Genomic DNA, 25,274 nt, shown 5'->3' with positions numbered 1-25,274 from the left:
GACCTTTCTTTCGACCAATCAGAGCGTCACTTACCAGATCATGAAAGTGACAGTCGGAATGTGATTTCTAATCATACAACCTCGAAAACATTAACACGGGATATTCCGAACGATAGTTAAGGGTTTAACGACTGAATCCATACAATCTAGACCATCTATTAACCATTCCAGAATGTTCTTTTATTCAGCTTCAAATTTGTAATCGAGAATTTGTCAAAATATGTTTCGAAGCGTAGTTGTCAATTTGAAATTAGTGCCGTAAAGCACGTGAAAGCTGCCTTCTGATTGGTCATTCCATTGGTCGGTCAAAGTTCGCGCAAGGTCGGTCTGACGTGACCAGTAATTGGATGTCCTCAGATCTTTTTTTAGCGGTAGCGAGAACTAAGATCTGATTTTAATGAGATTGTGGGAGAGTCAACAGAGATGACAATGGCAGCGTAATGATGTGGGAGATCGCGTGTTGCGTTGCTATGCTATGTTGTGTTGCTATATGTGTACAGCGTTGAGTATAGAGATTGATGTTGCACTGAACTGATGGGAGAGTCAACAGAGATGACAATGGCAGCGTAATGATGTGGGAGATTCTCATCCTAACGTAGAACAAAATAGTACCAGGCACTGTGACAACCGAAAGTTGTTCTGATGAAATCCTACTGCCTACAGAGTTCTCGTGATTTAGGCATTGTCATGTTCAGTGCAATATCTTCATACTGGACACGTGGTCACTGTTGTCATGTGTCACTGTTGCAATATGTCATCACTTATCAAGCTTTTGGGTGTGCAATAAATGTTTTACTTCACACACCCAAATTTATTTTGTAGGTGTATATATGGATTTGACATTTTACAGCAAACAGAACTGTTTTTAACTGATTTATGATTTTACATCACGATCACGATTATGAAACAGCTCATTCTATTAGCCTTACTTGTGGGATTCGGTGATGATTACACGTTTCTAATAAGTTCATTTGATCAGTCGTCTTGACAATGGATAACAAAAACACACTTTGTGGCTGGGGTGGAATAATGTGTTATAGAATTACAACTACGGTTAGATACAGGGTGCTTCGTGCTTGCAAATTCTGTACATAGGCTTATGGATGCGTTTATCTGACTGACTTCCTCCCATCTTATTACAAAATGTTCAGCATGAACCTGCGTAGCCGTTTTCCTTTATTTCACAAATGGCGACTGAACAATATCGCCATATCGTGCCGCATCGTGTTATCGCCATGTCGTGTGGTTTTATCGCAATGTCGTTGCATGTTCACCCGATGTCGTGTCTTGCTATCGCCATGTCGTGTCCTGTTATCGCAATGTCGTTGCATGGTATCGTTTCTGTCTGCATCGCTATATCGTGTCGTGCTATCGCTTTGTCGCGATATCGCGTGGATATCTCAAGGCGATATTGCAATGGCCCTAGTCAGCCACCATAATTGTGAGACAAGCCAAATGATGGTTGGTTGGTTTGTTGTTTAACGCCGCACTCAGCAATATTCCAGCTATATGACGGCGGTCAGTAAATAATCGAGTCTTGACCAGACAATCCAGTGATTGATATCATGAGCACCGATCCACCCAACTGGGATCGATGACATGCATCAACTAAGTCAGCGAGCCTGACCACCCGATCCCGTTAGTCGCCTTTTACGACAAGCATATAGACACGCCGAATGAGGAACATGTGTTACTCTGGGACATACGTGTGGCTTACGGAAAGATGCGAATGGTTATGAAAATAAAGCGAAAAAACCCTTTCCATTTCCACCAGGACAGCAGGTGTTCGCGAAAAGGTGAGCGTATCCTGTCCCACCGGTGGCATCCTGCACAAACACATGCAATAGCAAGACAATTGTTCACCTGAAAACACACAAGAGTGAGTGAGTGAGTATAGTTTTACGCCGCTTTTAGCAATATTCCAGCAATATCACGGCGGGGGACACCAGAAATGGGCGTCACACATTTTACCCATGTCGGGAATCGAACCCGGGTCTTGGGCGTGACGAGCGAACACTTTAACCACTAGGCTACCCGACCGCCCAAAAAAACACACGGGAACATATGACACAAGTCAAAAAAGGGAATTGCAGCCGACATAATTTTTGTGACTGATGCAATCTCATTAAATCAGATCTTAGTTCTCGCTATCGCTAAATAAAGATCTGAGGACATCCTATTACGGGCCAGACCGCCTCCCGTGGTCTAGAGGTTGAGCGTCCTTTCGGAGAGCGAAAGGTCCGGGGTTCGATCCCCGGCCGCGTCATACCAAAAGACGTTAAAAGATGTTACTTGTTGTTACCCTGTCTGGCGTTCGGCATTAAGGGGCTAAAACAAGGACTGGTCGGCTCGAAGTCAGTATACTGCGGCCCGTAAAACTCTCGTTTCCGTGGGATACACATTATAACGAAGGAGGCGTTGCACAGTACGTGGTAAGCACTGCCATACAATCGCAACCATATATTAGACATTCCGGAATGTTCGTTTGTTCAGTTTTCAAAATTTTAATCGATAACTGTCTGAATATATTTTTCAAGCGAAGTCTGAAATGGAAGTCGCCAGTTTGAAACGAGTGCCGTAAAGCGCGACAAAGCTGCTCTCTCATTGGCTGATGGTCGGTCAAAGTTCGCGAAAGGTCGTTCTGACGTGACCCATAATGGGATGTCCTCAGATCTTTGTTAAGCGGCAGCGAGAACTTAGATCTGGTTTTAATCAAATTTGTGACTGATGCGTCAAATTTGGAAATGTCTTCCACATGTCTACCATAAACTTTTCTGAAAGCTTCACTGAGGCCTTGAATGTTGTAACGTTGATCAAAAAAACTCGTATGACGCTCTGTGAAATGTTGGTAGAAGGAGCATGTTCGATTGTATCTCAAAATGTGTGAAATGTAAACACGAAAGGCTGAAGCTGCTGGAATATGTAGCTCGACTTGAAGGGTAAGTTGACTATTGGAAAGTAGAAGTCATCCCCCTTGTCATACAGTCTTGTGGGGAGTGTTTTGTCATTGAATGAAAGGAATAGCTGAGCTCTGAGTGAAGGAAGCACTCGTAACTGACCCTTTGGATCAGTTTGGACCTCGGGATTGATGAGGGTGAGGTGAATAGCGTTCAAGCGTTCACGATTTTTGCCCTTATATAGCAACCCCAAACAGATATGTCTCCGTGTCCCATCGACATGTGCTCTATATACCACCACAGGGAGTTTCTGCTGTACTTCTGGGTGACAGAGGTTCGGTCGTCTAAGGCGCCACAACTGGCTGTGCAGAGATGCGGGTTAGAGTGTTATGATGGTTGGTTTGAATCCTAGATTAGCTATGATTATGTTTCTTGGTTTGTATGTTCCATGCTCCTGCTTGTGGGTTTCACCAAATGAGTAACGAATACAACGTGAAACACTTGTCCTTCCTCCAACTTAGAGCTAACTTGCCGTGATATGAATGAAATACTGTTAGGAGACGCAACACGTCACACAAAACTCACTCGGTTATTCACTACGTCGTCACTTCGTTGACACGGCGTCAAAATAGCACAGTGTGTAACCATCTAAGTAGCATCGATTGGTGTGAAGTGAAATGGGGTTTAACGTGGCGTCCAAGTTTATTGCAGTTATAAAGCACGTGTGTGTGTGTGTGTGTGTGTGTGTGTGTGTGTGTGTGTGTGTGTGTGTGTGTGTGTGTGTGCGCGCGCGTGTGTGTGCTCTGTGTGTGTGCTGTTTGGTTTATACAGTTTCCTGACTCTGAGCCGACCAGTCTTTGTTTTATCCACTGTCGAGCAACAGGCAGGGTAACAACAAGTACCATCTTTTGAACGTCTTGTATGACGTCTTTCAAGACGAGGCGGCCGCGTCATACCAAAAGACGTTACACGTACAAGATGGTATTTGTTATTGCCGTATCAGGCGCTCGGCCTCAATTAGATATAACAAGGATGGTCGACTCGGAGTCAGTATACTGTGTCTGAGTGGGGAATTCATGTTAAACTGCGGCATGGTATCTCAGTGGGCTAGCACTATAAAATCGGCATCAGTCCAGACTAGTGCAAGCATACACACACGCACACGCACAGACAAACACACGTGTGCAAGCATATATAAAAGTGCAATAATCTTGGACCCGACGTTAAACCCCATTTCACCACACTTTCTGTACGACATAGCTGTAAACAAGGTGCAAGTCGTTGTTATCGTACTGTTCTGTTTCGGTTTTTTGTTTTTTTAACGCAGCACTTAGCAATATTCCAGCAACATGACGGCGGTCTGTGAACAATCGAGTCTGGACCAGACAATCCGGTGATTGACATCATGAGCACTGATCCACGCAACTGGGATACGATGACATGCATCAACCAAGACAGCAAGCCTGACTACCCGTTCCCGTTAGTCGCCTCTTACTGACAAACACAATAGCCTTTTGTTCTGAGTGTGTGAGGCCCGGATGTAATGTTTCTGCGATAGCGTTCATGCGGGGCCTCGCTGACGCCGTGGTTTTAACTGTAATACTGTTCAAAGAGGCGTTAAACCAGAACTCGCTCACTTGAAGTTGAATTTAAACACACTAAACTTCAGTCCCTTGTTGGGAATCCAGGTCAGAATAGGTCTCCAGTTCCTAGCTATGATCGTGAAAAGAACAGCCTTAAATATGGATCACCAACCACTATTTTGCGTGACACAGACTCCGCTCTCTGCAGGCCGCCGTCATGTAGCTTGGGGTTTGATGATTGCGTCGTAGATTAAAAAAATCTATGAAAAAATCGATTTTTTTTCAGTAATCAATGTCCCAACCATAGGAACCAGAAGTATGTACATGAATCTGTCAGAGATCCTGCAACCTGAGAAGGATGATTTCATACTGTCGACTCCAGAAGAATAGACTACCAGACTAAGAATGGAATATATAATTTTGATAGACACAAGCAACTACATGTAAACTGAGAGGGGAGACCCAGTAGGTTGGGATATTCAAAACCTGTCGAAAAATCTAGTCTTGATTCATTTAGAGCTATTGGATTACAGTAAGGGATGGGCGGAAAGGAAAAACGACATGGTTCAGGGACTGGGAAACAGACAACCAGAGGAGCAGCATCTCAACCGACCTTGGTGTGTTGTTAGCAACCAGATAAAAACGAACAAACACCGCAGTCATTAAGCTGGAAACACGTATTATCAACTGACAACAAATAGCGACAAACAGTGTTTTGCTCTCGTACACCATTCAAAGTAAATTCCTTCACGCAAAGAGCATTGAACCAAGGAGTTTAATTTGAAGGGACTGAACGACCCTAGCAACACTTTTAAATGTTCAAAATAAAGTATTGTCTTACATTAGGTCTTAGTATTTTGTAAGAAGTTCACCTCGGAAAATCGTCAAATTTTCTAAATCTTCAAATGTATGTATGTAACTTATTTGTGAGAGATGGGTGAATGAATATTGTTTTACGCCTTAATTTCCAAACTATCTCACAACGGTATGTACATAATCAAGCTTGGACAAGGATAGATGAACAACGATAATCGCTGTCGGGGAACGATGACACACCATCAGTCCAGGTCCTTCTTTTTGGATAGTTGGTTTATACGATGACACACAACACACAATCAGGCCAGGACTTTCTTTTTTAATAGTTGATTTATACGATGACACACCATCAGGCCAGGACCTTCTTTTTTAATAGTTGGTTTATACGATGACACACCATCAGGCAAGGTCCTTCTTTTTTGAAAGTTGGTTTATACGATGACACACCATACGTCCAGGTCCTTCTTTTTTAATAGTTGGTTTATACGATGACACACCATCAGGCAAGGTCCTTCTTTTTTAAAAGTTGGTTTATACGATGACACACCATCAGTCCAGGTCCTTCTTTATTAATAGTTGGTTTATACGATGACACACCATCAGGCAAGGTCCTTCTTTTTTAATAGTTGGTTTATACGATGACACACCATCAGGCCAGGACCTTCTTTTTTAATAGTTGGTTTATACGATGACACACCATCAGGCAAGGTACTTCTTTTTTAATAGTTGGTTTATACGATGACACACCATCAGTCCAGGTCCTTCTTTGTAAATAGTTGGTTTATACGATGACACACCATCAGGCAAGGTCCTTCTTTATTAATAGTTGGTTTATACGATGACACACCATCAGTCCAGGTCCTTCTTTTTTAATAGTTGGTTTATACGATGACACACCATCAGGCCAGGACCTTCTTTTTTAATAGTTGGTTTATACGATGACACACCATCAGGCAAGGTACTTCTTTTTTAATAGTTGGTTTATACGATGACACACCATCAGTCCAGGTCCTTCTTTGTAAATAGTTGGTTTATACGATGACACACAATCAGACCAGGACCTTCTTTTTTAATAGTTGGTTTATACGATGACACGCCATCAGGCCAGGACCTTCTTTTTTAATAGTTGGTTTATACGATGACACACCATCAGGCCAGGACCTGGGGGGATAGTTTGAGCCTGGTACTCAAGAATCGGATATAGAATAGGGGGAGTAGTTTGAGCCTGATATCAAAGAATCGGATATAGAATAGGGGGAGTAGTTTGAGCCTGATATCAAAGAATCGGATAAAGAACAGGGGGAGAAGTTTGAGCCTGATATAAAAGATTCGGATATAGAATAGGGGGAGAGGTTTGAACCTGATACTCAAGAATCGGATATAGAAAAGGGGGAGAAGTTTGAACCTGTTACTCAAGAATCGGATATAGAACAGGGGGAGAAGTTTGAACCTGATACTGAAGAATCGGATATAGAACAGGGGGAGTAGTTTGAGCCTGATACTCAAGAATCGGATATAGAATAGGGGGAGAAGTTTAAACCTGATACTCAAGAATCGGATATAGAACAGGAGGAGAAGTTTGAGCCTGATATAAAAGAATCGGATATAAAACAGGGGGAGTAGTTTGAGCCTGATACTCAAGAATCGGATATAGAATAGGGGGAGTAGTTTGAGCCTGATATGAAAGAATCGGATATAAAATAGGGGGAATAGTTTGAGCCTGATATCAAAGAATCGGATATAGAACAGGGGCAGAAGTTTGAATCTGATACTCAAGAATCGGATATAGAACAGGGGGAGTAGTTTGAGCCTGATATGAAAGAATCGGATATAGAATAGGGGGAGAAGTTTAAACCTGATACTCAAGAATCGGATATAGAACAGGAGGAGAAGTTTGAGCCTGATATAAAAGAATCGGATATAAAACAGGGGGAGTAGATTGAGCCTGATATGAAAGAATCGGATATAGAATAGGGGGAGTAGTTTGAGCCTGATACTCAAGAATCGGATATAGAATAGGGGGAGTAGTTTGAGCCTGATACACAAGAATCGGATATAGAATAGGGGTAGTAGACTGAGCCTGATATCAAAGAATCGGATATATAATAGGGGGAGTAGTTTGAGCCTGATATCAAAGAATCGGATATAGAACAGGGGGAGTAGTTTGAGCCTGATATCAAAGAATCGGATATAGAATAGGGGGAGTAGTTTGAGCCTGATACACAAGAATCGGATATAGAATAGGGGGAGTAGTTTGAGCCTGATACTCAAGAATCGGATGTAGAACACAGGGAGTATTCTCAAAATAAATGATTGGTTAAGAAAAGTATAGTGATTTAAGAGAGGCACCTGGAGTCCTTCCAAATGAAGGTAAATATATAACTGAATTAAAATAACTGGGACTAAAACATCTGACACACAATATTGGGGATTGTTCTTAAACTGACATTTCAGAATAGAAAATGAGGAAGAGGGGTTGAAAGCCTTTATAATACAAGATATGTTTGATCTGTTCTGTAATCATTTAATCATTAATCATTTAAGACATGGAGAAAATGATTGTTCCAGTGATGGTGAACCAAAGTTTGATGTTGATATTTGAGAGGCGCCAATTTAAATAGAACGAAAAATGTTTTCTTCTATTTTTAGAAGGGGGGGGGGGGGGGGGGTTGTAGGATTTGCGGATTTGGATTTTACGCCATTTTTAGAAATACCAGCAATATTATTACGGCAATGGACGCCAGAAATTGGCTTCACGCATATTAACCATGTCGGGAATAGAACACGGGCCTGCCGTGTGACGAGCGAATGTCTTAACCACATGACTTCCCCAACGCCCATCTTAAACCAAAGAAATGTATTAATAATTATTAGGCATTAGTCAATTATTTGTTAATACCACACAAAGGGTCTAAAAAATAAGATTACACGTCCAAATGATTAATTATAGTTATTTCAAGTGAGCAAACTTTCGCAATCAGAACAATTTATCGGCAACTGGTGAGGGCATTTGATGGAATTCGACGACATGTAGATTCGAACGAGGGTGTGTGTAATTCCTTTATCTCTCTAGTGGCAGCTACTTCGAGTATTATTACATTAAATTGATCAAGCCAATTTGTCACGACCGATTGCGTTTACACAATGTATCAGTCGCGTGTGATTTCTAAGCGTTCGATTAAATTAACTCTGCTTCTATTGCGATAAACAAAGGTCACGACCATTTGATCACATTCTGATATATGTGTAGTGTAGTGTAGATCTCTACTTGTTTCCAAGAGCTAATAAATGTGTAACGCGTATTTCTTCCCGCCATAATTCCAGTTCCTTGGTCTTAAATGTTATGTATATTTGTATGAAGAGTGTTGAATAAGGCCTCAATGGCAGCCAGCCAGTCAGCATCTGGTTTGTTGCCGGAGTAACTAGCATCGATTGCGCTACCTACAGCCATCGCTGCGCGGTATCGCTTTTCGCATCTCTATTCTGGGAACTGCTAGCATCTATTCAGACGCTAGTTCCATACTGTGGCAACAGAGGTGGGTCACAAGATTCACGACACTCCGGAGATGGAATATGTACCGTAGACGATGTCGTTGTGTGGAGGAGTGAGACGATATGCTGACGTTATTGGTGCCACCAGTTGATCAGACCGCGCAATGTAATGGTTCAGTTTCATCGAGGCTAAACACGTGCAGGTATCCGCCAGAAGACTTGTGAATACCTTACGATCCGTGGATTGCGCGACGTATACTTCCTCATTAGCATATATATATACAGTTGCAACAGTCATATATTGAGCCCCTTGGCTCTACGCATGAGTGATTTTAATAGATATTGACGGTGAAAGTGGCTCATCGAATTGTGGCGCGTTGTGAGAGAAATCGTCGTCGCCTCGTCACTAGCGAGTGATCGGGACATGGAAGAAGTTGCCGATTGGGTATAGGCCCCTATGTGTATTTCTTGAGGAGTATTGTGGCCCCCCAAAATGAGTGCCAACAATTCTTCCTCCCAATCATGCGGGGATAACGATCGTATGTGGTATGCTTTCCTGGCGTCCAGCTTGGTGACATTCGGCTTGGGTTTGGTGGTGATACTGTGTTGGAGATTAATAGCCTGGCTTTGTTGTGGCAAACGAAAACATGCCCAGGTGTCGTACAGGTCAGTCTGTCCGTAAGTCTAACTCACTGTCCATCTGCACGCCATTTGTTGTGATGTGACGTGGTCGTGTAGTATGTACCCTAACACCCATCTCTTCTGACCAAACTTACATGTCAGTGTCCATTGAACAATCATCTTCTTTCTCACAGTCATGCTTTTGTTTTTGTAATATTTCATCTTTTCTCTTCATCTATATTTGTAACTCGCCTTTATCACATGCCAATGTATTTATCACACAAGTGAGGATCCTCCCTCCCTCTGAATCAGCCTATGTAATAAATGTTTAAATTTCTATAAGTAATATGAAACAATTATGGGGTATTTTCAAGTTTGATGTATTAAATTTAACCAATGTTATTTAGTCTTTAATCAACAAATTACATCATTATCAACACGAACTGAGCATTTTAATCATTTATTGGAAATCTAGAATTTCAATGGTTATACAGATACATTAGATAATAATCCCTTGTATCATTTGAAAAAAAGTATTTTGTGATGTTTAAGCTCCAGTATCTGGAGTAACTACAACTATCCAGTAACTACAACGACTTTCACAAATATTAATATGTGTATGTCACAGATAATTATGTAAAATTGTGTAAAACAACATAGATTTGTTTCCTGTAGAAAAAAGGATGTTACGCAATGCATGTGCATTCGTGTGGATTTGTTTTGGTACATTTATGAAATATCAATACAACCCAATATTTTTATTCCAAACCCATCTATCTATGAATAGTTATCTTTGAATATCCCCACATTTATATAATATGTTTTCCAAAGCATTTCTTTTCTTTGATTTGTTTATTTACTTGTTAGTCAGCAATATCCATGATATCATGCCAATGTGATGGTGCTATTCTATGACATAATCCTTATACAGGTGCAATGTACTTTGAAAATGCTTCTGCCCATATCCCCCCTCCAAAAGTTATATATATTTACATATAGTGTGTTTCTTCCATCTGTATATATTTTTTAGAGGGGGATACGGGCGGAATTCTTACCTGTGCTTTCTCTTTATCTGGTTCATTTCCAGTATTCCCTAATTTTTAAGATTGTATGTTATTAATTGGCATACTTTCCATCCACGACACACTGATAACTATGTTGACATACGTTTTGCTATTTCTGTGATGAACTGCGCCTTTTGTGAATGGTGAAGTCTATTAAATGAAGGATCTGGTCACAAGTAGTGTGCATGATAAACATGGAAGGAGAAAAGTCCCTTCATTGTACATATGTTTGATGGATGTGGTATCTGACAGATACAACAATGTCTGTATTGAAATCATTACCAGATTGTATGAGTGTTGGCATTGTACATGTTGCTGACAGTGTTAGCTATTGAAATGGCAACAGTGTGATGTTGGAGCTGTTGCTGCTGTTCATTGTCAAAAACCTTGTGTCAAAAACCGTTGTCAAAATAATCCTGTTGAAACATTCAATTTTGATGTGAATGTGGTTCACTGTCTATATACTAGTTCCTGTTTCTAGTAATAAATGGGGGACCTGGATGGTCCAGTGGTATAAAATGACATGCAGAATTGCACCCCTTAGGCATTCCAGGATCTGCTTTTGTGGGTTCGTTTGTTTGTTGTTTAACACCACTCTCAGCAATATTCCAGCTATATGACGGCGGTCTGTAAATAATGGAGTCTGGATCAGACAATCCAGTGATTAACATCATGAGCATCGATCCACGTAATTGGGATCGATGACATGCATTAACCAAGTCAGCAAGCCTGACCACCCGATCCTGTTAGTTGCCTTTTACGACAAATCCCGATTGTTGGTGTGTGGTCTGTGGGAGGTGAGGTGAAATGGGGTAAAACGTCATGTTCATGATCATTGCGCTTATTATATAGCATTGTGTGTATGTATGTGTGGCTGCTTGTACTAGTCCGGACTAATGATGGTTTTATAGTGCTAGCCCACTGAGATACCATAGCACAGTTTAACATGAATACCCCACTCAGACACAGTATACCGACTCTGAGCCGACCAGTCCTTGTTATATCTTCTTAATGCCGAGTGCCAGACAGGGTAACAACAAGTACCATCTTTTAACGTGTTTAGGTATGATGCGGCCAGGGATTGAACTGGCAGATGCTCTATGCACTGGACCATGGAGGCGGTCATATATACCATGTAGAATAATATTAATTGTGTTCAAAGCAAATATAAACCCAACTCAATCTACTCTTTCAACCTGTGAAGATCCGGGTTAGAATTGATCTTCAGCAACCCATGCTTGTCGTAAGAGGCTACTAACAGGATCAGGTGGTCAAACTCGCAGACTTGGTTCATGCATATCATCGTATCCCAACTGCATAGATTGATGCTCTTGATGACAATCACTGGATTGTCTGGTCCAGACTTGATTATTTACAAATCTCCATCATATGTCTAGAATTTTGTGACCTTAAACAACAAACAAACAAACTTTCAAACATTCACTCACTCAAATAAAGATGTGTTGTTTTGCTTCTGTTACCCCAACCATACCCGGTGTCATCATTTTCTAACGTGTTATAATTACAAGGGTCAGAATATGTCCTCAGTGACCTATGCTTGTCATAAGACGACTAGAATAGATCGGGTGGTCATGCTTGTTGTTCATACCCCAATGCCGTGAGACATTGCTTATATAATATGTACCATATATGTTCCCATGATCTTTCATGTGAACAATTGACTTTCCTTTGCATGTGTTTGTGATGGCTGGCACCTGATATCATCACTATTTGATAGTAATTCATGGTCATGGTCATGATAGAGTTGGACTTGTGCAATGGACTGCTAAAAGCATTTCTTATGATTATGGAAATGTTTTTTGTCATCTTATTCAAAATAATATCAATCACTGGTTTTTCTGGTCCAAACTTGATTGTTTACAAGCCACCATCATATGGCTGGAGTGTTGGTGAGTGTAGTGTTAAACAACACACTTGCTTGTGTGTCTGTAAAATTGCTGATTGCTGTTAAACTATGAACAACAGGAAGATCAAGGTGACCTAGCGGTTAATGTATCTGCTTGTCACTTAGTAGGGATTTATCTAAGCTGATAATTTGACCCTTGTCTACAGTAAATGTCAGCAAAAATTGCCAATGTTAAATTCCCGAAATCATTCGGGTGATTATTATCATTGTACCTAATGACTACGCTTTGCAAACACGGCAAAGGTCACTGGTATTTTACTGAGGACACAAATCAATAAAGAGGTAAAGGCTTTAAAGCTTAATCTTGCATCATTATTTAATGCTAAATTACCTCTAAATTTGAAAAAACTAGACTTTTTAGATTTTTTGAATTGAGAACAAATTAATGCTCTTTTTGTCATGGGCATTTTGTTGAAGCTGCTAGAATCAAACTGAGGCAGATATTCATCTGAGATTGTACATTTTTATCGTAACCTCACAAGGATTATATTTTCATGAATAATACAAATGAAAATGGCCACATTTTGTCAGGTCACGAGATGAGAAAATCATGTAATTTGACAAGAAAAAAACAATTCTGTTTATTATGTATTTTCTTTATGATCTTCATGATCTTACTCTGAGTGAGTGAGTGAGTATGGTTTTACGCCGCTTTTAGCCATATTCCAGCAATATCACAACCAGGGAAACATTGTGGCCATGTGGGGATTCGAACCCAGATCTTCAGCGGGACAAGCGAGTGCTTTAATCACTAGGCTACCCCACCGCCCCGATCTTACTCTGAAAACATGTAAAAAGTGTATTTTTAATGTATTTCATTTGTTAAGCACTTCATGAATGAATACAAATATTATATAATATGTTCTGTCTGTCAAAATGGGAGTTGAGGTACCACACAATTGCCCATATGCATACAACATGCCCTGTTGTGATGTTACTAGTATATCACTTAAACAGCTTAAGCCTCACTCACAAACTCCATTTTGGTTAAGACACATTATCAAACAAAATTATATTAATATTTTGTTATTGAAATGCTGAAGTAACCATGGTAATTAATATTCATTGTTCTTATCACACTTTTCCTCATGTTCATCAGCATAAATGACTAAAAGATGAAACAAAACAAATATTCAAAATGAAATGGAAAGTGAATATAATAATTATCTCTCAGTTGAGATGTTCGTATCATGAATTCTCCCAGGGTACGGATGATATTTTGAGCTTTTGAATATTTACTCATAATCATATAGGATACTGATAGTTTTCTCTGGATATTCAAAACAGTTTTCCTCCCATGGGTCGAGTCTTTTGGATATTTGTAAACCCATAATAACCAATTATTTATATTATTCCTTTCAGAATGCTGTTTAAGGTGGCATTGATGTAGAGTTCAGGAGAAATGTCCTGACAGCATTCAATCAGTAAATTAAGATCTGTACAAAAATACAGGTTATCAAGCTGAGAAGGCTTCATTGGGTAATTATGCACAGTGTTACACTACTGGGTTTTTAAATTTTCCATGCATATTTAATCCAAACATCCAAATTATCTGAGCTCTTTTGTCTGTCCCAAACAGTAAATGATACTCATTTGGGTCAAATTTGAATCAAAGAATAATATGATTCAGTATTTGGCTGTAATTCCGAGGCATTGCCTATTTTATTAATTACCATGCATTCATTAACACAATAGCCACATTGTAACACCACGTGGCTATATCTGTAAGCATTGTAAGGGTATAAGCACATGTGGCGTGGACCATATACTGCACAGGTGTGTGTGTGTTTATCAATACTGGCCTATAAACGTAATTGCATCATGGATGCTTGTGTGGGGCGGTGCATGCATGCTGAGTTTTGTCGCATACAAAAATCTCAAGTTTTATCGGTTGGTAATTGGACACTTTACATCAAATTCCATTCAGTCGTTTCTGTTCATGCCCTGTTGGCTTCGCTACATACTGATAGTGAGTGAGTTGGGTTAAACGCCTCTTTTAACAGTATTCCAGTTATGTCGCGGCGTTCGTGCTGATAGTGTATTGTGGAAATAATTTGTAGCTCACCAGCATGACTGCCAGTATGTAAGATAGGCTTTTAGCAATATTCCAGCACTATCACGAGGGTGGATGCCAGAAATGGGCTTCACACATTGTACCCATGTGGGGAATTGAACCCTGAATTTCGGTGTGATGAGTGAACACTTTAACCCAGTGTCTGAAACTCAGCAGAGTAAATTGTGAGCCTTAAGGGCCAGTACATTTAGAAAACTGTAGGCCCAAAAACTTTAGCTGAAGCAGGGGGGACATACTCTTGCAATATGAATTACGAAACACAACCAGTCAAACAGAAGTTTTTACTGTTATCACGCCGAGTTCCCAGAGGCTCTGTGGGGATACCTGAAGTCCAATTTTATCAGAAAGTTATCAGCTTGTAAAACTTCTTTGTGACTACTCATTTGAAAGTTCTAATCCAACATGATCCAACTGTTTATAAATATAAAATATAAATATAAAACATATGTTTATCACATTACTTAAAAAATGCCTAATAAATAATTACTTAAATAAACTGTAGGTCGTAAGGGCCTGCGGAAATTTAAAAAATATCAGTCCAAGAATAAATCTGTCGGCCTCTGGCCTATGGACCGATGTCTTTTTCGAACACTGCTTTAAGCACCAGGCTACCCCAATGGCCATGATATACATGATATATGTCAGTGTTGATGAGTGTATGAAATGTGTACCATGATGTATATCAAGCCACAACATGTCACAATGACAGACCAGATATAGTGTGAGACACCATGCTGCTTTGTGCATGTAATTAAAGTGGATCCAAGTTGTCGGAATGGTGTTCCCTTCGATACCAGGATCTGCTGCTTTAGGGTTCAAATCCTGAAGAGCTTACTATTTTGTATCTTCCAAATTGAAAATATATGTGAGGGTGTGAATGTTGTTATTAGCAAAAGTCCACAAAATTACAGTTAAATACTTGTAGCTCACAATATTACAGCTATAGTTATATGATATAACACTAATAGACTTTACACAACAACAGTGGTCGACTCTGATAGCATTGAGGTACAGAGGGAAAATATTACTGAAAGACATGTTTGGTTTCAGTCCTGTTATTGAATGGTATTAAAAGTACGGCACTGTATTACAGCAGCCAAGGACCTGTGAAGATCCGAGTAGAGAATAGGTCTTTAGAAGCTACTACTTGCTGTAAGAGGCAACTTTGCTTGTTGTAAGTGGCGACTAACAGGATATTGGGTGGTGAGGCTTGCTGACATGGTTGATGCATGTCATCGTATCCCAATTGTGTAGATGTATGCTCATAATGTCAATCACTGGATTGTCTAGTCTAGACTCAATTACTTACAGACCGCTGTTATACAGCTGGAATATTGCTGATTGCGGCATTAAACAAAAAACAAACATCAGCCAAACTTTTCACACAGAATCTACACAAAACAGTCACTTAGCTGATTCAGCTAGTGTTAATTCTGTCCATTCATTCACGCTTACTTTTGTTACCATTAACATTTCTATCAGATAATGCATGGCTGTGTTTTTGCCTGATAACAATTTCAAAATCATAATTTTTACTTCAATATGATACGTCTCTGTGTGAAGATCTGAGGACACTTCCACAGAGGGCCCTCAATTGTCTAATTAGCTAATGAGCATCAAGGCTTCAGTCTTCATGGTATGAGTGAGCGAACATATCTGATGGCTGTATCCCGGAAGCAGTACTGTTACTTTGTTGGAGATATTTTATACATCCCATCATGTCTGATCACTAGGACATAAAAGGGTGTACTATAGAGGGTATGTTTCTGTACACTGGAACCTTTTTTGGCTCTGGTTAAAATTCTGAATCAAGGTGCAAAAGCAAAAGCAAAATCGTTTCAGAAAGCTGATATCTGATTGGCTGAAGAACTCACTCATCCTTTAGTTAGATTGGTTGGCTAGATTTCACTCAGGGTTGACCTGACACAACCTTGCATGTCATCGATCCCAATTGCGTGGATCGATGCTCATGATATTAATCACTGGATTGTCTGGTCCAGACTCGATTATTTACAGACCGCTGTCATATAGCTGGAATATTGCTGAGTGCGGTGTTAAACAACAAACCAACCAACCAACCAATCATGCAGAGAGATCTGATTTTAATGAGATTGACCTGGTATCTAGGGAGTCCCATATAGGCTCACCATTATCAGTTTAAGGGTCCCAGGCCTTAGCAGAGAATCGCCCATAGCTAACTTTCATTGTGGTTAGTAGGAATTATGTAAAGAACAAATATTGCATGCCTTAGTTGATAACATGTGCACTTTTATTGTTTTTGTTGATGCATTTCATCATGTTCATAGGGTGCATGTATCTATTTTTGCTTGTTTATTTCTTTGTCTCTATTGTGTATTGGATGAATATTCTGCATCATGTAAGACCATGGCGCTGTTCCACAATGATCCTGTGTTAAATAGGAGTTACGAATATGTCCGTCTTTGCGCTGATAACCCTCTATGTTAGGGGCCCATACTATACTAAATGTTCTAATGCTTTTGACTTCCCTTGTGTACAGATCCCCATCTGCCCAGAACCAGAAGGCAGCCCCCACTGCTCAAGGTCAGGGTCAGCAGGGGATGCTACTCAACAAGACCCCTGACCCTGAGATCGGATGGATGACTGAGGCCAAGGACTGGGCAGGGGAACTTATATCCGGGCAGACCACGACTGGCAGGATTCTGGTGAGTACACGTTACGACATGCCATCCTCCATTATGCAGGGTGTTTCATCTCCATTCTATTATAAATACCCACGACCTAATCGCCAACCTATCCTTTGTTTTGAGTCCAGATCGAATGACATGATTTCACAAATAGACATCCAATCAGATTAAACTGTTCCTTCATGACTGAAGGCAGCTGCGATATAACCAGTGCTCATCTTGCCTTGTGTACTGATCAGGAAAAGTCTTCATCCAGTTAAAATATTCCATTTAAGTTTCCTCATTTGATGAAATATGTGATTGGTTGTTGCTAAGTTAGCAATACTAGAGATGGAGCGGGGAATTTCACTTCCAAAATGAAGCAATGGCAGCGAATAGGTCCAGGGTATCATTGTGGAGCGGAGATATTATGTTTTGGATAATCAAGAATGTTAATGACATCCTTACCTTGTCAGCTTGCTGACGGGGTTAACGTCTTTGGTCATGTGGACAAGGCTTCCATCCTCGGGTCAGGAGGTCCATGGGTTGAATCCCTTCCCATGACTTATGGAAAAGTTATGGAAGCTATAGTCTGTCTTACAGACCTTGATACAAATATATATCAAATACAGCCCTTGCAAGTCTATAATGTTTGGCAAGTCTAGATCACTGCAGTATCAGTATCTGAAAATGAAGAGAGTCACTGGGCTCCTTTTTATTATATTTTTATTAAGATAACTAAACAACTGTTTTTTTATGTACGATATGTTCATTTCAGAGACTAGATGTTAGTCTATGGAAGCTACACAGACATACTTGTTAAGGGTATATCCACTCTGTCATCTCAATGTGCTGATCTTTGGGATGGGAATGGATGTCTTGATTTATACAAAACAGTGATATTATGATGAGGTTGAGTGAGTGAGTTGGGTTTAACGCCACTTTTAACACTATTCCAGTCATATCACAGCGTGTCAGCTTAATGTGGGAGGAAGGCCCGAAGTGATGCAGGTCTGAGACGTTTACCACTTCGGTGAAACCCACGAGCACGGGTATGGTGCTGACAAACCTAGAAACATAATCAGGGCGAACCGGGATTCGAACCCACAATCATAGGTTTCTGGCGTGCCCAAGGGACGCAACTCTGCACAGCGAATCACGGCGCCTTAGACGACTGGGCCACCCGTGCCCCCTGATGAGTTGAAATGACTGTGTTTACTAACTTAGTTACATAACAGTCAAGGACAAATCTGCACCATCCAAAGTTGGAAAAGCAACTGTGTCAATCCAACTCAGTCACTAGAGTATTGTTGAATACGTTTGGGTTTAAAAATGATGGTATATGCAAAAGCACCACTTATAATACTTCACACCTTTTGAAGATGTAAGATAAGACATTAATAGTCCATATGAGACCAAACAGCATGAATATGTTGGAATTGATGGATGATATACAAAATCATATGCAGACAGTTTGTAATACTCTGCACCCAAACATACATGAGCACATTCCAGCCTGTTCCTGTACATTGAGGTAGTCAGGATGTAAATATCTGTAAGTCAGTGAACAGCTGAAAGGTCCCCTTAAAAGAAGCCAGGGATGGGAAGGGCAGTTGGCATGGTTCAGTCAGTTAATCACCTCCACCAAGGTAGATTATAATATAAACATGGCAACAGCCTCAGAAAATAAATTTTTGAATCAAATCAATTATTTTGAAATGGAATCACCAATGTATACCTAACAGATCAAATACTTGTATAAAGGTGAGGACTGGTTTGAAAACTACTTCACGATCTAAATTAAATCTGAATCTGAAGGGTCCATTGTCCATTTATGTGGATCAACTTGGATGCAATGGCAGCCAGCAAAATAAGTAAAGCAATCAATTGAAAGGAATGAAAGGTGAGTGCACCCAAGTACACAGGAAAAGGTCATTCTAATGTTAACGAGATATTACCTGTAGAGTCATTCTTGGAACTCAAACAAATAGTGCCCTTATTAGTATATTGAAATAATCATTTTAAAATGAATGGTAATATCCTTGGAAATATTTGGTGTCCAATTTGCAATTGAACTTGTTGAATTGTTAAATTAAATAGAGATATCATGCAATGTGTACATGATGCACTTTCCTTAGGTTGTCTTGAAAAACAACCAGATTGATTTATATTTGTTATCAAGGAGACTGCTCTGAATTTTTTAACTAAATTAAAATATTCAAAAATCCTGTATTTGATTGTATTATAATATAGGATTTTGAGATATGATTGATTAACATTGACACCCTTATAACCTTATGTATGGATGTAATTCATTCATTCATTCATTCATTCATTCATTCATTCATTCATTTCTGAGTGATCTCTAGCTGAGTGACGATTTTCCCAACATGCATCATATCTGATTTTCTTAGAAAAAAAATAATTATGAATTTGCTTTAACCTTGATGAAATAAACTAGAGTTATCTATAATTATCTGTCATTGTAACGCCTGTGTCAGAAGTGTTGCCACCAATTAATTCACCCTGTAGACAGTGTTTGAAATAAAAACAATTGCCAGGCTGCCATCAGGACCCACAGACTTTAGAAGCTGCAGGCCCTGACTCAACATCTTCAGGTCCTCATTTGAGAAACAACCCTGCAATTCCTTGTGACAAATACATAGACCTGAAGGCCATGACCCACACAACTTTGAAACTACAAGCCTGACACCAAATCTCCTTACCACGGGCCTACTGGCAAGCACTTATTTCGAACACTCCTTGAAAAACAATTTTCGCTATGCGCGTATTGCCAAGCACAGAAAATAAACATCATTGCAATCGACAGTTTGTTGGTATTGATTTGTTACTAGTTTTTGCCATCAGTAAAAAAAACGTACTTTGAAGTTAGAACTTTAAGTTGGCAAAACAATTACAATGCCTTGCCACTAATGCCAGCCTCCATGAGTTAAACTAATAGGTAGGTAATGGAGTGAAACTTATTCTCATGATATTTTATTTCTAGCAAATATATCTTTCAAGTTACCATGGTAACTGAACCGAAATGTCTCCTATTTGCTGAATCTAAATGGCAATTTGTCAGTTTATGCTCAAGTCTTTCATTGTATAAGATATTTGAGAATGGACTTCATACTGCTTTAGTCTAGTTCCTTCTGGTCTTGGTACAAGATTCTTGTGATTAATGTCTTCGATTCTGTTTATTACCAGATGAAATGATAGCTACTGCAAATGTCCACTGTTTAGCTTTGTTAACTGTGCGTAGCATTAACTGAATATTGATTCCATGTTTTCGAAGGTAGTATTGATCACAATGTTATTGAAGTAGTATATCATGATTAATGCTTACTGAATCCATATCCGGATTGTGTGTCCCAAACTGTCTTTGCGTACACTGTAGGTGTGTTTCTCGATATGTCAAGTTAAGAATTGTTTGCTTTAAGATAAAACACAAAACATTTCGGTCGGCTTTGTGTTGAGTGTTTGAAAATTAAACAATGGTGTCTTTGTGACATTGATTTGTTAAGGTCGGAAAATTAGAGTCCAACCTCATTGTGTTGACTGAAAGGATATATAACATTTACTTCTTGGCCTAGCTGAGGTCACGGGTGGCCAGTCATCTTATTCATTGTGCAGAGTTGTATCCCTAAGGAGCTTCAGAATCCTGGGTTTGAATCCCAGATTCGCCCTGATTATATATCTTGGTTTGTCAGCACCACTAAGCTTGAGGGTTTCACTAAAGCGGTAACTGTCTAAGACCTGCATCACTTTGGGCTTTCTTCCCACATTAAGCTGACATGCCGTGATATAACTGGAATAGTGTTTTAAGCAGACTGTTGTCAAACAGATGCAAAGAATCTCATTTCTTTGGTTTTAATAATTATGGCATTTTAGATTTTATTAACTGGTGTGCAGATCTGAGGTATTTGAATATTGGGAATATGGAATTTGTTGTTTTCGAAATCCTGTCTAAGTCCTTTTATATCAACGCCAAACCTGATAACAAAGTCCATGAATAAATAAAGACAAAACTATTTCACAGATACAAGTAGTACATAGCCCATAATTGTTTGCAAAATACTATTCATATCTTCACCAGTACTCCAACAGTAGGTAACTTTGTTCCCTATTCAGCGCTATTAAAAATATTCCTGTCACATTTTTAAAAAATGCCAAAAGTAAAAAGAGAATTTGAATTATTTTTGTTCTCATCCTGTGGACCACATATTTTTACGAAAACAATAAATTGAAGTGTCTAATTTTATATTTATTTGCAATTTTGACCACTGACCAAAGCTTTTGAAAAAAAACAACTTCCAAAAGGTGCATCTACAACCCAAGATCATGACTCACTGCCTGCAACCAGTATGTGCACTGGACTGCACATTGTCTCATTAGTCGAACTCAATTAGGTGAAGGTCATGAGGTCAAGGGCTAGTTATGACTGACAGCTGTGGATGTGGAGCTGTAGAAGATGTCATTATGCCATGCAGCTGGTGGGTAGTTGAGCTGTTGTAAAACGAATCAATATTGGCACATCCTGGTCTTCGATTTTACCTTTGAGTGTATGTTATTGAAGACGTTGACAAGTGTTTTGCACTGTCTGTTTACACATGTTATATATAATCACTGCCTGCACAGATGATCATGTGTTTCTTGACTTGCTGTGAATACTACTCCTTGACTACTAAACTGGGAACATTCAGACATACATTGTTGATGGAAGTGTATGCACATGCTGTTGTACCCAGTTGTCAGATGCTGTTGTACACAGTTATCAGATGCTGTTGTTGTACACAGTTGTCAGATGCTGTTGTACACAGTTATCAGATGCTGTTGTACACAGTTCTCAGATGCTGTTGTACACAGTTGTCAGATGATGTTGTACACAGTTGTCAGATGTTGTTGTACACAGTTGTCAGATGATGCTGTTGTCCACAGTTGTCAGATGATGTTGTACACAGTTGTCAGATGTTGTTGTACACAATTGTCAGATGCTGTTGTTGTCCACAGATGTCGGATGCTGTTGTACGCATCTGTGAGATGCTGTTGTTGTACACAGTTGCCAGATGCTGCTGTTGTACACAGTTGTCAGATGCTGTTGTACACAGTTGTCAGATGATGTTGTACACAGTTGCCAGATGATGCTGTTGTACACAGTTGTCAGATGCTGTTGTACACAGTTGCCAGATGATGTTGTACACAGTTGTCAGATGATGTTGTACACAGTTGCCAGATGATGTTGTACACAGTTGTCAGATGATGTTGTACACAGTTGCCAGATGATGTTGTACACAGTTGCCAGATGATGTTGTACACAGTTGTCAGATGCTGTTGTACACAGTTGCCAGATGATGTTGTACACAGTTGTCAGATGATGTTGTACACAGTTGTCAGATGTTGTTGTACACAGTTGTCAGATGCTGTTGTTGTCCACAGTTGTCAGATGCTGTTGTCCACAGTTGTCAGATGCTGCTGTTGTACACAGTTGCCAGATGCTGCTGTTGTCCACAGTTGTCAGATGCTTTTGTTGTACACAGTTGCCAGATGCTGCTGTTGTCCACAGTTGTCAGATGCTGCTGTTGTCCACAGTTGCCAGATGCTGCTGTTGTACACAGTTGCCAGATGCTGCTGTTGTACACAGTTGTCAGATGCTGTTGTTGTCCACAGTTGTCAGATGCTGTTGTACACAGCTGTGAGATGCTGCTGTTGTACACAGTTGCCAGATGCTGCTGTTGTACACAGTTGTCAGATGCTGTCGTACACAGTTGTCAGATGCTGTTGTACTCTGTTGTGAGATGCTGTTGTTGTACACTGTTGCCAGATGCTGAAGTCAGACACTGTGGTCCACAATATCACGATATATACTGCTCAGATTAACTATAGCAATATGAAAGAACCAAATTTCCTTTAATTTCTTTTGAGTAGTATATTTATGTATCCCTATATGCCCTTTGTTGACAGGATGTTTCCAAATAGGTATTGTCTGAAAGCAAAAATTATTCCAGAGGACAAAGTGTTACATGTTCTATATAATTGTATTGCCAATATATGCTACAGTTTGCAATCACAATAAATTACTGTCAGGTATAAACAAAGTGTCAAAAAGTGTCACATACACTATGCTATTAGTTTAGGCTTAAATATTAGATTATGATTAGAGGATTGATTACTTTGGACAGCTGTTGAAAACATGACCCTGTTGACTGATCAGCTATAGAAAAAAAGTTGATCTGTATTAGCAATCGATTCTGATCATGGTGGTCAAACACACTTGGCCACAGATGTTACAGCAGGGAGACAAGTGTTCTCTGAGGCAAGGGCTTCCAACAGTTCCTGGACAGATGATGTTGGTGATAATGAGGAGGATGCAGTAATCAATGTAGTTGCATGGCTCGTCTAGTGTTGTGCTTATGTCAGTCATGCTGCAACAAGTATTGATGATTTTGGAAATGCGTTCATTGAATATGTATAAGTGATTGTCAAGTTTTATGTATAGGTGTTTGTCAAGTTAGGAAGCTGCATGATAATAGAAATCTGATTTCACATGCATGCATGCATGCATGCATGCATGGAGGGGTCAACTGGACAAGGTAGTAATTCATACTGGGACTTAAAGGGTTAACTGGATAAGGTAAATTTGGGCTGGAGGGCTTAACTGGACATGCTAAATAATTCATATTAGGACTGGAGGGGTTAACTGAACAAGGTAAATAGTTCATACTGTGGCTGTAAGGGTTAACTGGACAAGGTAAATAGTTCTGTCCAAAATTAAAAAAATGGCAACCTGGTTGTTTCATTTAATATATAATATATATCAGTGATACATTCAATTTGATTTCTTTTTATAAAATTGAAAAATCCCCTACTGATGCATGTAACATGTGATGAGGAGATACATATTATGTTTCCATGTTTGTGGATGTTGAGTTATTCCATGCATGGAAAATGAACATTTAAAACCTCCTGCTAATGGCATCAAAGACTCTTAAATGCCCATAATTTTGAAAAAATAATATTTATCTGCTTTGCATGCTTAATAACCTGAAATGCAAGTATTTTCTGTTTTTTGTCTAATGGGTAATGTAGTACCACATTTAATGTAATACACCGCTGGGTAGTACTGCAGCATGACAGCAGAAAATCTGCATTTAATTTGATCAAAACCAATCTAGATTATAAGAAAGTCCATCTAGCTGTATTCCATGATCAGCATTAGAAGCTGTGTTCCATGATCAGCATCAGAAAACTTTATATTTTAGAAGAGAGAAATGTATTGTGTAATTAAAGATTTCTTCGACCAGGGATGCATCTAGGAATTTAAACTACCGTAAGTACTGTGGGAAAATTATCATTATTTTGTTCAAAATTAGGATTTTTAAAAAGTTCGTATTTTCCTAAATTTAAAGGTATTTTTACTTTGCAATAATGTGAAAATAAGCATCTCTTCCTTTTTATTGGTCTGTTATGTTATATACAGTTACCTCTACAAAGCCATGAAATTAATTAGAACTATAGTAAAATAAATTGGGAAATTTTCCTATTTTCTCCAGGCTTGGGAACGAATATCGGCCTTTGTGCGGGTCTAGATAAATCCATGTAGACTTGTGTTAGTCTCAGTGCTTGGTAATATGCTTGAAACAAGAGCAACACTTGCATGAAGGAAGTCTTGTCGGTGACAATCAGTGAGAATCTTTACATAGTTCATATCATCTTCGATAAGGGGGCATCAGTAGTCCTGTCATCTTATAAAAGCGGTGCAGTTCACAGTGCAGAGTTGCATCCCTTACCCATGCCAGAAACCTATGGTTGTGAGTTCGAATCCCGGTACACCCTGATTATGTTTCTAGGTTTGTCAGCACCATACCCATGCTCTTGGGTTTCACCAAAGTGATAAACGTCTGAGACCTGTATCACCTCGGGCTTTCCCCCCACACTAAGCTGACATGTGATATAACTGGAATACTGTTAAAAGCAGCATTAGACCCAACTCACTCACTCATCTTTGATAAGATCAGGCATTACTGAGTGAATCCTTTTGATCAGACTTGGCCTCCAGTTCAAACACATAACCATATCAACAGGCTTACTGGCCCACAAGGAATACAGGGTCGGTGCTTTCAATAGGATTAGTGGCCACCTACATTCACATATT

At 39.6% G+C, this 25,274-nt stretch overlaps 1 protein-coding gene across 18 annotated transcripts in view; it reads left to right on the top strand.

Annotated features, from left to right (window-relative positions):
• Positions 1-8,768: 8,768 nt before the first annotated feature.
• The window catches only part of LOC139468031 (calcium-activated potassium channel slowpoke-like), a 140,944-nt gene continuing 124,438 nt past the window's right edge, over positions 8,769-25,274 (top strand). For 16 of the 18 annotated variants that reach the window (XM_071249708.1, XM_071249712.1, XM_071249710.1 and 13 more), the window contains exons 1-2: positions 8,769-9,466; positions 16,993-17,158. In XM_071249708.1, the coding sequence (XP_071105809.1) occupies positions 9,282-9,466; positions 16,993-17,158 (351 nt within the window). In that variant the 5' untranslated portion in view covers positions 8,769-9,281. The remainder of the gene's footprint in view (positions 9,467-16,992; positions 17,159-25,274) is intronic. The other 2 variants (XM_071249714.1, XM_071249703.1) reach the window with 1 other exon arrangement.

The sequence above is a fragment of the Haliotis cracherodii genome, unplaced genomic scaffold (genome assembly GCF_022045235.1).
Source record: "Haliotis cracherodii isolate W230 unplaced genomic scaffold, xgHalCrac1.p SCAF_2, whole genome shotgun sequence".
Classification (NCBI taxonomy): Eukaryota; Metazoa; Mollusca; class Gastropoda; order Lepetellida; family Haliotidae; genus Haliotis; species Haliotis cracherodii.
This window is presented reverse-complemented; position numbering and strand designations above follow the sequence as displayed.